General features: G+C 51.0%; 1 protein-coding gene across 3 annotated transcripts in view; it reads right to left on the bottom strand.

Annotated features, from left to right (window-relative positions):
* The window catches only part of SEZ6L (seizure related 6 homolog like), a 204,903-nt gene extending 197,027 nt beyond the window's left edge, over window positions 1-7,876 (bottom strand). For 2 of the 3 annotated variants that reach the window (XM_023584812.3, XM_058281568.2), the window contains exon 1: window positions 7,688-7,796. In XM_023584812.3, the coding sequence (XP_023440580.1) occupies window positions 7,688-7,781 (94 nt within the window). In that variant the 5' untranslated portion in view covers window positions 7,782-7,796. Of the gene's footprint in view, window positions 1-7,687 lie in introns of all 3 variants that reach the window. The other variant, XM_058281567.2, reaches the window with a different exon arrangement.
* Between the last annotated feature and the right edge of the window lie 5,831 nt (window positions 7,877-13,707).

Below are 13,707 nucleotides of genomic sequence, written 5' to 3'. Positions count from 1 at the left end.
TATTCCCATTTTTTTTTCAGATGAGAAACCAAGGCTCAGACAGGCTGCCTGAGACCACATAGATACAGGAAAAAGAGTCCGCCATTAAATTCAGGTCTTGGGACTCCAACTCCTCCATCTCACAAGTAAGATTAAGTTGAACGGTAATTTAACATAGCTTTAAAAATGGGTTGAACACTTACCCAGCGTTAGAGAAGGCTAGGGGAGATACAAATAAGTGGATTCACTTGTGGCTTTCAAAGGGTTCATTGTGTAGTGGGAGGAACGCATGTAAACTGGTGGTTCATGCATTATCAGTGCTGTAATAGGAGGATAAAATGCTGTGGGGACCCCTGAGGCTCATTCATAGCTGATGTAGAGAGGAGGGATGCAAGGGAAGGCTCACAGAAAAAGAGAATTAGGGACTGGGTTTTGAAGGATGAATAGGAGTTCACCACATGAATAATAGTTGCAATAATGGAAACTTTTATTGGGTGCTTACTATGAGCTAGACACATTGATTATTCTTAACAGCCTTGAAAGGCAGATATGATCTTCTCATTTTACATATCAGATCGAAATGGGCTCAGAGGGAAGCGGATTTGGCTAAACTGATAAGGGCATCTACCTACTACATAGGAGGTCCAGGGTTCACACCCCGGGCCTCCTAACCCGTGTGGTGAGCTGGCCCACGCATAGTGCTGATGTGTGCAAGGAGTGCCGTGCCGTGCAGGGATGTCCCCCGAGTAGGGGAGCCCCATGTGCAAGGAGTGTGCCCTATAAGGAGAGCCACCCTGAGCAAAAAAAGCACAGCTTGCCCAGGAGTGGTGCCACACACAGGGAGCTGACACGGCTAGATGATGCAACATAAAGAGACACGGATTCCCAGTGCCACTGACAAGAATGCAAGCAGACACAGAAGAACACACAGCAAATGGACACAGAGAGCAGACAACTGGGGGGGGGGGAGGGGGGTGGAAGGGGAGAGAAAAAAAAACTTAAAAAAAAAATAAACGGGCTCAGAGAACTAAAGCATATAGCCTAGGATAGTGCTGCTAAAATCGTAGAATTTAATCGAGTGCCCTCTGAACCCCTTAAATGTATACAAACTCTTAGGATGGCAGCCAGGCAAAAGGAATAGCACAAGACAGAAACAAACGCCGCACCCTAAAGCTATCAGAGTAGGTATGGAAGAAACTCAGATGAATCCTTTTACCCCTTAGCAAGCTGACTCAAGACACCCGACATTGCCACTGGGCAAGAAAACCCCTCTCCTGCCAGAGTCCTGTCAAACCATCTTGATCCTGACATGCATCAGCTCTCCATTTTACAATGTGTTGTGTGATACACACACCCTCATACCACAGCATCCAGAACAGGGGTTCTCAACGAGGGGTCTGTGAGCTTGAACTGAGATTCAAAAAAACCTTACTCTTGTGGGGACATGTTGGCACAGGTGTAATATATTTATTAAAATAACATGCAGTATAATGTGGACTTAGTAAAGGGTCCGTGGTTGTCAGCTGACTGGCAAAGGGGTCGGTGGACAAAAAAAACGTAAAGAACCGCTGGTGTAGAACAAGCCTGGTCTTTAGAATGAAATAGTCCTGGGTTTGAAACCTGGTTTCATCATTTATTGCCCCTGAAACCTTGAGCAAGAGCCTGTGGCTTTCTGAGACTCAGTTTCCTAGTTAATGATGTAGCCCAGTAGGGTTGGGTGAGGATCAGATAAACACCTAGCTCAGAGCTGGCCCACAATAAATGGCAAATAGCAGGATTATATTTGTCCTCATGCTCTCTTAACAAGAAATATATGGGGGTGTTTGGGGTCTTTAGTCTTCTGAATTGTCACTTCCATCCCCAAGGCTTGATTTTCTGGAACGTAAAAACATCTTAAATCCTTTGTCTCATCCCAGCCCTGTAAGGATGGCTATGTGTATAGGGCAGCAGTTATTGTGATCCATTTTATAGATGGAAAAATCGAGACTCATAGACAGGAAACCGCAGAGCTTGGGTCCTGAACTTTGGGGGTTACAGAAAGCAATTGCCTACAATGTGAGTTCTCTATTAATGAGGGGTGAACTAGGAACACAAGAGAATTATAAGCAAACAGCCAGAAAATCAAAGCCAAACAATGGTCCAGCCCCATTGCTCACTCCTTTTCTGGACTTTTTCTTCTTTCCTTCGTTTGTCCTTGTGAAAGCTATTAAGGACTTAGGGAAATCTGAGTTGATTTTTGTCCTTGGTCAGACTTTGGAGCTGGGGGTTGGACCCATGCAGGTGACTGCCTGCATATGAATGGAGAAAGCATCTTTTGCATTCTGAAATTCAGCAGAACCCAGCAGTCAGGCTCAGGTTCCCCAGTCAGACTCGCTGGGTTCACATCTTACTTCTGCTGCTTCTGACCTGACAACTGTGGGCACGTAACCCAGCCTCTCTAAGCCTTGGTTTCCTAGTCTATAAAATGAAGGGAAATTGTGAAGATTGAATAAAATAATCTACGTAAGTGCTTGGTAAATATTGAATGCTTATTTAGCTATAATGGTTATGAATTAATTACCTACAAATAAAATTGTAACCTGCCTCACTTGATGACACACTTCAATGTGAACAGTTTTTCCCAAGTTGCTTACTACATGCCAAGAACTGTGTAAAGCATTGGGTACGTGTTCAACGTGCATCCGAAAATTATTTATTCATCATTCCATGTAGCAACAGCCTCTACACCATGAGCTGTGGGGAATGCAGGATATAGCTGGGCATGGTATGAAGAGCTTCTTGCTCAGGCCTGGTTTTTGTCATTGTTTTTTTAAGATTTATTTATTTATCCCCTCCCCCATTGTTTGTGCTTGCAGTCTGCTCTCTGGGTCTGCTCATCTTCTTTCAGGAGGCACCAGGAACCGAACCTGGGTCCTCTCATGTGGGAGGGAGGCACCCAATTGCTTGAGCCACATTTGCTCCCTGCCTGTTGTGTCTCCTCATTGCATCATCTAGTTGCATCATATCGTTGTGCCATCTCACTACAGTCAGCTCTGCACGTTACTTAATTTCTCTGTGCCTCAATTTCCCCAGTCCGTAATTTAGTGGTAAGAACTGCATGTATCTCATGGGGTGTTTGTGTGGATTCTCCAAACGAATCTATATAAAGCATACATCACGAGGCTTGGAACAAAATCGACACTCAATAAATGCCATTTTTATCATTAAGTTATAGTCCCTGCCTTGCACAGGTAAATAATTCCCCTTGGTTTCACTCTCACCATCCTCAAAGGACCCTGGTCCCTCCCGGGGGCCCTACTTTCACAACCACCAAAGGGCTGATTCTAAGGAACTACAGTAACCAGAGGATTATGCAAATATGCAAATCCAGTAAGCACTGTTTACTCAGGGCTGTGCAGAGCCCTGCTGCCTTTGGAGAAGATTCCTTCGGTGCATCACAACCTCTAGTGGACAAGAGGGAACAGTGCGGTGCACGGTCCTTTGTTCCGGCTTAAATCTGCTATGCCGGTGACAGCAGAGGAAGAGCAAGGAGCACAGTAGGGTCAACCATCTCTCGTGGGGGTGTGTCTGGGCGCGCCTACCCCTCTCATCTCTCCTTTGGTTCCCTCTCTCTAATTCCACACGTGTGATGGACTCCAAGATGATGCCTTCAGGATCTGAGCTGTCCCACTGGAGAAACCTCTCTGCTGGCAGCTGACACCTGTCACATCCCTGCAGGGCCAGCTCAAATGCCACCTCCTCTGGGAAGCCTTCACTGACCACCCTGGGGAGAATGAGACATGCCCTCCCGTGGGCTCCCACTGCAGTAAGATCTCCCTTGCTGGGCTGCCAAAATTGCAGCAGGGACCTCATCATATCACGCTGTGTCTCCAGAGCCCAATATGGGACCTGCCACACGCATAGGGAGTGCTTGGTCAGTGTTAAATGAATGTATGAATAAAATTAATGAATGAAGAAGGGCCCCTTTCCAAAAGACCCCTTTCTTTTCTCTTCCTTCCAACCATTAACCTGCCTTCCAACATCACCCTTATCTCCAGGGGGATAAACTCTGCTTTCCTGATGGTAACACTGAAGTCCAAAGAGATCCAATAGGAGAGTTTGGAGAGGAAGGGAGTCTGCACCAGGCAATGTAAAATCTCACCTGCCAAAGGCAGCAGACAGGTAACTGGGCTGCTCGCTACCCCCACCCCACCTCCTCCACTCTGGCCTGAATTATTCAGGTATTTATGCCAACATCTGCTTCAAGCCAACTTAGGTTTGCTTTCCTCATTTCTACTGAGAGGAAAAGGGCAGTCTTCTCTTTGGAAAGCACCTACTATGCGCTCACATGCATTATGCTTTGTTTCATATAATCACGGCAATTATCCTTCCAGAATGGTACCATTAACTGCCTCACCACAAATGGTGAAATAGAGGCTCAGAGAAGATGGTCCTGATGAAAGTCACCCATTAACGAAAAATGGAACTGAGCCCTGGACTCAGATCGCTCTGATTTCAAAGCACAACACTCCTTTCCCTGAGCCCGTAAATCTAATTCCAGTACCCAGCTCAGTCAGGCTCCCCAAAAGAGCTTGCTGTGGCCTCTCTGGTGTGTTGCAACTTGGCTCTAGGAAGGAAGCCACCAATGGGTTTTCAAAGGGCAGCTGGGCTTTGTATTCGAACATTGCCTTTCTTGGAGCATTCTCCTGCCCTCTTTCCACTATTTCTTTCCTCCTTTTCGCTGCCATGAGTCAAGTGCTTTCTTTGAGAAATATGATTTGAATGTAGTAAGCAGAAAGAGGGAGTGTTGAGGCTGCTTCCAGGCTGGCCACCTCCTCCATTCTGCTGACCTTTCACACTTGCACACACCTGGGGGGTCTGCAGGTGAGGAGTCACCCCTCTTCTGCCCTCAATTTCCAGCGATTGCCTTGAGCGCCCCCAGTGGATGGCAGCACGTGCGGGTTGAGAAATCGTCAGTGGACCAAATAGGAAGACCAATAAATCAAGCCCTTTTGAATAGCTTGCAGTGATGGATTTATAAGGGCCAAATGAAAAAAAAAAGAAAACAAGCTATTCTTATCAGGAAACACACTTTTGTTTTAGAAGAGGAAGAAAGGAATGAAACAGTCATTATCTTCCTAATATCCAACTGAGACATAAGAACACCAGAAGAATCCCTCAAGCTTGAACAAGGTGGCACCCAGTTGGGGGGCCAAAATGCCACGGAAAAGAATGCCAATCCATGACGAAAATGGTCTTTAAGCGAATCTAACAACAACGCATGTTAGAGGCTGGGGGAAGCGGCAAAATTCTAGCCTTATTGAGCAGTATTGAATTTGCTTTATTAATTCAAGGGAAAAAGAAAAGAAATCACACTTAGGCTCTGCAGTTTTAGCACGTAGTTGCAATTATTCCCCATGTGCATATCTTAGACAATAAAGAGCCTCTTCAAATACAAGTTATACTTTATACTTATTCATGCCTTAAAGCAAAATGGCCCAGAGAGTCACGTGACCTGCATGAGAATGTAGCAACAAGTCCCTTTCAAGTATTTACAAATCCCCTCACTCCACCCCCACAGCAAACAGAAGGACTAGTTTGCAACGCTGAAACAGCAGAAGGATTCTCCTACTAATTTTAGCAGAAGTCGGGCTCCATGTTAAAGATAGAATTTATTGTGGAGGGTCAATTGTGTCTAAATGCACCATCCGAACTGGCAATGTTTATTGGCTACCCTTGCTCCCTCCTCCGTGATTCAGTCTGGGAGTCAGAACCACACTGTTATTAATGAGCCATCTGAAAGCGCCCATCAGTTGACTTTAATTTGGCAGTGACCTGAAGTTAATTAAAAATATATGCTGGCTAGCCGTAGAGTCAGGCAGTTAGAAAAATAATATGAAATGTCCTAAAAATTAGCATGCACGCATACACACACCTACGCATGCGACTGGGCACACACACACCCCCACGGTATGTTTGAAGCCAGTAAAAGAAGCTGGGAACTGACATCCTTGTCTCGGATGACAATTCAATATATGCCATTAAGACATTTTCCTTGGAGGGCGTGTATTGAAGAGCGTGGTCTCAGAGGCGGAATCACTTTAGAAAAGACAGTAAGCCCCGGGTAGCTTTGGGTCCTGTTTTTTTCTGTTAGACACAACACAGATTCAAAACGGGTTGGGGGAGGGAGATCTGGACTCTGCTCAAAGCCACCAAGCCATTGTTGGAAAGAGGCAGCTAATTAAGAAAGGGCACGCTGTGGTGGAAACGATGCATTCAAGCCAAAGCTCTCCTCCCCTCTTTCCCAGAGAAATTGTCCAGAGCTGGTGTAAATTGTGAATATTACTGCCTCATAAAAGGGGGGGTTCTTTAATGATATGCTTTGTTTAACAAAAGGTGATGAATTATTTCCTTGGCGCTGCACTCGGGACTCCACATGTAAAGGAAAGGAGGAGGGGGGAAGAGATAAAATGCCTGATTTATGCGGAGGAGGGCACTCAAGGCCCTTGGGAAGAGGTGAAGGGACCGGGACCCAGGGCTAAAGCCCACAGAGCCGAGCGCTGTCCGCGGCCCTTGGTGCTGAAAGCAGGTGTGCGCGCCCGGGCTCCAGAGCTCCCTGGGGAGCAGGGACACAGCCCGTCCCCCTGCTCTGGATTAAGACGGTGCGGACGAGATACGGGACTCCAGACGCGTGCGCCCTCCGGCTGTCTCCAGCCTGGGCAGACCCTGCCACGGTCTGCTTTTTCCCACGTGAGGAGCGCGTTTCTGGGAAACCGCTGCGGGCCTTACGCGCAGAAGGCGTGGGGTGGTCTAACAACGCTCCCCCGACTCTTGGGTCTCCTACTGGCTCGGCCAAACCCCTGAAACCCTCGGGATTAGCTTCGGGTGAGTTGGGCGTTGCACTCCCCTCTCTCCCCCCAATCCCCCTCCACAACTTTTCCTGGGGGACCTCGGCCAGGTGGAGAATCAGCCATTCGCCGCTCAACTCGCACCACCCCTCAGACCCGGCACGCACGTGGTGGGTGAAGCCAGCAACTCCCCCCCTCCCCCAATTCCGAACTGTGCTCAGGCAAAGAGAGAAGGGGAGCCTGGTCGGGCTCCCGACTGCCACCCAACATCTCCCCCCACCACCACCACCACCCGCTAAGTTCTGAGAGCCCCGCGCCCCCTCCGCCGGCCTCAGGGTCAAAGCCACACCCAAGTCCTGCTTCCTGGTGCTCGGGATCAATCCAGAGTCCTGGCCCTTTGGACCAGCAAAACTAGAGGAGGCAAGGGGTCGGAGGGAGGGGTACTACGACGCCCTAGTCCTCAGTTGTAGGGCGGCGCGGCTGCCCCCTTCCTGTCCTCTCCCTAAAACGGAGAGACTTATCTGGCACCCAGCCCCGGGTGCGGTTGCACGGAACTCCGAGAATCTGGGGTTGGAGGCGACCCCACTCCAAGGAGATCCTTTGAGGCTGCAAAAGGGAGGCAGCCCCCCAGCGCAGGAGGACGCAAAGGGAGCGCGCAGGCGACCCAGGCAAGCGCCGGCTTCTGCAGACACATCTCCGCCTCCACACACCCAGCAGCCCGGGCCGAGGGGACACGGATCCTAGCCCCGAATTCAGGCAGTCACCCCTCACCCCAATCTCTGCATCCTGGGGGGGAGGGCGGCGCGCGAGTCGCCAAGTCAGCCGCGACCCCCAGCTGCAACTTTGCCCCCTCCCCCCGGCCCGCCCCTCCCGGCGCTTACCTCCCGCTAGAGCTGCCGCCGGGCTCCCCAAGAGCCAAGCCAGGAGCAGCGCCATCCCGCCGAGCCCCGCGCCGGGCGGCCGGGCCGCGGGCATCGTGGCTGCGGGGAGCGCGGAGCCGCGGGCGGCGCGGGAGCCCGGGCCGGGGGCAGGGTGCGAGGAAGCGAGGCCGCGGGAGAGGGCGGGGGCCGCGCGCCGGGGCCGCCTGCGGAGCCCTCCGGGCGGGCGGACGTGCGCTCAGCCCCGCGGTCGCTCTGGCCGAGCTGCGCCGGGCGCGGGCGGGCGGGCGAGTGAGGAGGAGCCGGAGAGCGAGCAAGCGAGCGAGCGAGCGGGGAGCGCGCGGGGGAGCGGGGAGGGGGCGGGGGCCGAGTCTGTGCCGAGCCGGCAGGGAGGGGGCGGGCGGGCGGCGAGCGAGGGGCCGCCGCGCCCCGGGCGCCAGCCGCCTCCCCGGGCCGCCGGCCCCGCAAAGTTTCACGCCGCTTCCCCTCGCGTCCTGCGGGCCCGGCGCTCGGCCCCGGCGGAGGCTCACAGCCGCGCCGCACGGGCGCCGCGAGGCCGGCGAGCGTCCGGACCGACCATTTTCCGGACGGTGACATGGAGGCTCGAGGCCGAGCGCAGGCGGCCGAGCCTTCTCCTGCCGCCTTGGAGATGGGCCGTAATTCCAGGACGCTCGCCGTCTTTCATCCCGCCTCGTCCTCCCCCCGGGCTCCAGCCAGCCCTCTTCCCCACCAGCCCTGGGTCGTTTCCAAAGTGAGTCCTCATCATCTCGAAAGTCTCCAACTTGACGCATCGGGTGAGAGCTGTGGCTCGCCCTGGACAGCTCACAGGTGCCCAACTCTGCGCGGCCAGCACCGGGGGCCTCCGGGCCCCTCTAAGATTTCTCCCTGTTCTAATCCGAGCCAGGCTCCCACATCCCCACAGCCGCCCCCCCTCCTCTCAGCTTAACCCCTTCCCCCGTTACGCCCCCTCCCATCTGAGCTGGAGTTCAAGGCCCATCTTTGTCTGCTCAGCTCTTGCCCAGGCCTGATGCTCAGCTCCACCAATTTGTCTTTTCTCCACAAACGGAGGTAATGGGGGAAGGGGGCGATAGATGCCAGAGCCAGGCAGATGCTAGAGAACAGGCACTGGCCAAAGGGTAAGGCGGGGGTCGGGCCTGCACACACTCCCCACACTGACAGCTGTGGCCTGGGGAGGCTTGGCAGCCCCAGCCCTCTTCCCAGGCCTCTCACCCCAAATTAGAGGTACACCCCCCCCATTCCACCTTGCCAGAGTCGCTACACATTGCTGCCTGAGCAGGCAGAGGGAGCAGATGGAGAGAAGGTTGCAGGCAGCAACGGGGAGGAATACGGGAATATGTCTTGGCAGAGGGGGGGAGCTGGGAGTCCTTGTAAAGGGGGGGGGAGGGGAGGACTGGGGAGGGGAGGAGAGGAGTAGGGGACTCCTGGCTCCAGGCGGTCGAAGACTCTCCACACCCAGAGCTTCCCCATTCACTCATTCATTCACAGCTCTTTCTTAGGGCATCCACTATCAGCTCAGAACCTGTGCCCGGCTCTGGAGGACAGAGAGCGCGCCATGTAGCCCAGCCCTTGGCTGCAAGGAGTTTCCCTCTTTGGCAGGAATGCCAAGTCGTCTTTATAAACAGGGAGACGGAGGCAGGGGCTGCAGAAGAACGGATTTCTCCTACCACCACCCCATGCTCGGGGTCTGCACAGAGCTAGCCCTGCAGTAGGCATTCAGTGATGTTTGCCGAATGCCACATAAATAAGCAAGGAAAATGGGGAAAAAGAAAGGGAGGAAGCGAATGAGAAAAAACAAAGAGATCGGAGAGCTCCACCCTTGAAGGCAAGGGAGCTATGGTTTACAAGCACCTAGCGTTTGCCAAGGGCGAGATGACATGGTGCACGTTTTCCCATTTCATTTTCCCAGTATCCTGACAGGGAGGTGTGGTTATCTCCAGCTGAGCCCTGGAGAGGACCACAAACCACCTGAGATGACTCAGGCAGGAGGTGATGGGATGCTGACTCGAAGCCAGGTCTACCTGACTCCAGAGCTGGAAGCCATCCCGGCTGATGCCACTTCCCAGGAATTTGGTCATCACCTCTATGATAGGATTTGGTGGCTGCCCCCTGGCTCTCAAACACCTCCTTATTACCAGTAGGACACGATGACTCAAATTCCACCATTAGAGTCGCCCCTTTGGGTGAAGGGACTGAGCCTCCAGAAGATCACTGATTGCAAGCAGGTTTGTTATGTGGAGGAAATGGCATCGTAAGCCATTAACCCCTTGAGCACTCAGGCGGAGATTTACTCATTCCATTTGGCAGCTGAAACAGGGTACAAAGAAAGATCCTGAGAAAATGTGACATAGACCTGGTAAGTTTAAAGACTTTTTCTTCCAAGAAGAACTGCTGCAATAGGAATAAAATTCTGCAAGAAACTAGAGCAGCTTGCAGATGAAAATCTTTCCCCATCACTTTTTTTTTTTTAGGGACTGAGGGCTGGGGATTGGACCCACAACCTCATATGTGGGAAGCTGGTGCTCAACCACTGAGCCGCATCAGCTTCCCTGAGTTGGTCTTTTCATTTGTTTTGCTTGTTGTTTGTTTTTTGCAGGAGGCACTGGGAACTGAACAGGGGCCTCACGTGTGGGAGGCGGGCGCTCAACCACTTGAGCCCCATATGCTCCCCTCCTCATCACATTTTTTTTTTTAAGATTTATTTATTTAAATCCGCGCCCCCCCCTTCCCGGTTGTCTGTTCTCTGTGTCTGTTTGCTGCGTCTTATTTCTTTTGTCCGCTTCTGTTGTTGTCAGCTCTCCGTGTGTGCGGCGCCATTCCTGGGCAGGCTGCACTTTCTTTCGCGCTGGGCGGCTCTCCTTACGGGGCGCACTCCTTGCACGTGCGGCTCCCCTACGTGGCAGGGCACTCCTTGCGCGCATCAGCACTGCACATGGGCCAGCTCCACACGGGTCAAGGAGGCCCGAGGTTTGAACCATGGACCTCCCATGTGGTAGGCAGACGCCCTAACCACTGGGCCAAGTCCGTTTCCCCCCATCACATTTTGATACCCATTATATAAATGAGAAAACTGAGGGTTGGGGAGGAAAAGTGACTAGCTCAATATCATACATTTGGTCTACCTTTTGCCCAAACTTGTGCTCTCTCTGCTACTCTCAGGTACTTCTGGCTTAGGTTCTAGTGTCAGGGTGGATTCTCTGCTGCCCACTGCTGCCCAGAGAGAGACTCCCAGCTTCTCTGCAAAGGAGATGATGTGTATCCACAACTCTGTCCACCTTATAGCTGTCCACTCTGTGTGTTGATTATGTGTTAATTAGCTTGTATGCCATTAAAATTAGTCCAGTGGAGACAAAAGGGTTAGGTCTTGGCTCGCGTCTTTGCTGTTATTTAATCTCTTAGAATCTTGGTTTCTTCTGAGGAGGAGTAGGGATAAAAATAATACTTATTACGTAGGGCAATTGACACAAGTGGATGCAAATGTCCCTGTGACACAAGGGGATAACAATCCCACTTATTTGATAGGGTTGTTGAGAAGATGGCATGAGCATTTAGTCAGTTCTTGGCACACAGTTGAAGCAATCATCATCACCATTTCCCTAACTACCCAGACTTTAAGCAAAGTACTCAATTTCATTTTCAAATGTTTTATGTTGAGAAAGAGGGGGAGAAGGAGAAGGAGAGGGAAAGGGGGAGGGGTGATAGGGAGAGGGAAAGGGGAGAGGGAAAGGGGGAGGGAGGGAGAGAGAAATACTGGGATAGGAGCCCTGAGTTCTGATCCCTCCTTGCTGACTTGGTGTTTGATCTTAGCTGAGTCTCTCTGGACCTGTTTCCTTGTCCTTCCGTCCACCTATCTACCCTTTACTCATCTGTCCATACAGTAATCCATCATTAGCCCATTTATCCATCCATCCATCCATCCACCCATCCATCCACCCACTCACTCACCCATTCATCCATCTAGCTACACATCTTGTTTGAGGGTCTGCTATTTATCGAGTGACCCCTAGGTGCCAAGCTCTGTGCTAGGTGCTAGCCGTGCTGCAGGCGCGATGTTCTGCTTTCTAAGACTGACAGTCTAGTGACGTTTGGCCACCTGACGTCTCAAGTCCTTTCCTGGATTAATGTTCTGTGTGGGCGAGGTGGTATAGAAGCAAAGGTTTAAAACCCCAAAGATGTACTTACCAAATCCAATGGATGTGTCATGATGATGGGAACGAGTGTTGTTGGGGGGGGGGAGAGGGGGGGTGGGGGGGTGGGGTTGAATGGGACCTCACATATATATTTTTAATGTAATATTATTACAAAGTCAATAAAAAATAAAAAAATTAAAAAAAAAAAACACCTGATCGACCTGAATATGTGTTGTTTCAAGCTGTGTAACCTTGAACAACCGATGCCACCTCTCTGAGTTTTCAATGAAAGGCTGCCATTAAGATTAAACAAAAGGCAACTATTATAAAGCACTTAGGATAGTGCATGCAACATAGTAAGTTTTTCATCTCCATCCGTCCATCCATCCATCCATCCATCCTTCCTTTCAAAAATATTTTTTGAGCACTTACTATGTGCCATGCACTGTTCTAGGCACTGGGAATACAGCAGTGAACGAGGTGGACAAAGTCCCTACTTTGTGGTGCTCACCTGCTAGATGTGAGAGACAGAAGGTAATAACCAAGAATTTCAGAGAGGTATAAGTGCTGTGAGGAAGATAAAACAAGATGATTTGAGAGCGAAGATGGCAAGTTCTTCTTGAATGGTCAGGGACGGCTCCTCGAAGTAGGAGACATTTAATCTGAGAACTGAATGGTGAGAAGGAGACACCCACGTTAGGTTCTAGCGAAGAGCAGTTTCTAGGTAGAGAACAGGCCAGGCGCAAGACTCAGGGTTGTTTGGATAAATGGAAGCTATTGTGATCGGATATCTGTGATGCCTTTTCTCTCTACGCAGATTCTAACCAGCCAAGACCTAGGGTGCTGCTGGATTTTGAGTTCAGCAGACGGTCTCTACTCAGTACCTAGTCTCTCCATCAGCACACCACACTGAAAGTTCTGATTCTTTTTCACACCCCCACTCTGCCCAAACCCAGCCTCTCATTTCTCCCCCAGGAACATCTGGTGTTGGGAAGGTCTTAGTCACTGGGGGAAAAAAAATCCTTTGTCTTGGAGTAAAAATGAAATACAGAAGGAGATGTCTTAAAAGAGGGGGAGAGAATGAAAATGAAAAAAGAGAAGTCCTAGCAATCTTGTAGCAGAGGAGCACATCCACCCCGGGTCTTTGAAATGAAGGCGAGCGTCCCCTCTGCGTCTCCACTGCCTGTTTCCGGGGTGGTCCTGACTTGGAGACGAGCCTGTGCAGTGCCTGCAGGAAGCCGTTAAACAGATGCCAACGAGGGAACGGTGGGCTGTGCCGCTGCATCCCCGTCTAGGGGCCTCATCACGGGAAAGAAGCAGCTCTGCCCCTTTGGTTTCTTTGGCCATGCTCCCTCTGGCAGTGCCACCCACCTCGGATCTTAAGAAATGCCTGCGCCAGGGAGACAATACCTTTATTTTCAAACCAAAAGTTTACAGAATACAAAGTAAGCCTGCAAGATGGATTTGCATTCTCCAGGGGCTTGCCTGGGCAGGCGAGAAGGAAAACCAGTACACTGTCAAGTACCGGGAGAGGGGTACCAACCCATTGGGTGGGGTCCCACGGCCCCCCCAAATCCAGCTGGGAGATTTTCCCAAGAGGTTTTCTTCTTGGGTCTTAAAGGTGACCAAAAAAATCAATTAAACACACTGCATATTGACATATCCTGTTGGCACTCTACTGTGAGATGTACATTTTTCAGACTCCTAAGTGCAGCCTGAGCCAGTAGACAGCACGCTTATGGGTTATTCTAAGATTTTTGAGTTTGGAGACCCATGTCCTTTGGGACCAGCAGGCTTCTTTGGAGTCAGACATGCCTCACTTTGAGTCCCAGCTACCTCTTGATGTGAACCCTTTATAATTTGCTTTTTTAAAGG

The sequence above is a fragment of the Dasypus novemcinctus genome, chromosome 19, assembly GCF_030445035.2.
Source record: "Dasypus novemcinctus isolate mDasNov1 chromosome 19, mDasNov1.1.hap2, whole genome shotgun sequence".
NCBI classification, from domain to species: Eukaryota; Metazoa; Chordata; class Mammalia; order Cingulata; family Dasypodidae; genus Dasypus; species Dasypus novemcinctus.
The sequence above is the reverse complement of the archived record's forward strand: the minus strand, read 5'-3'. Positions and strand labels throughout refer to the sequence as shown.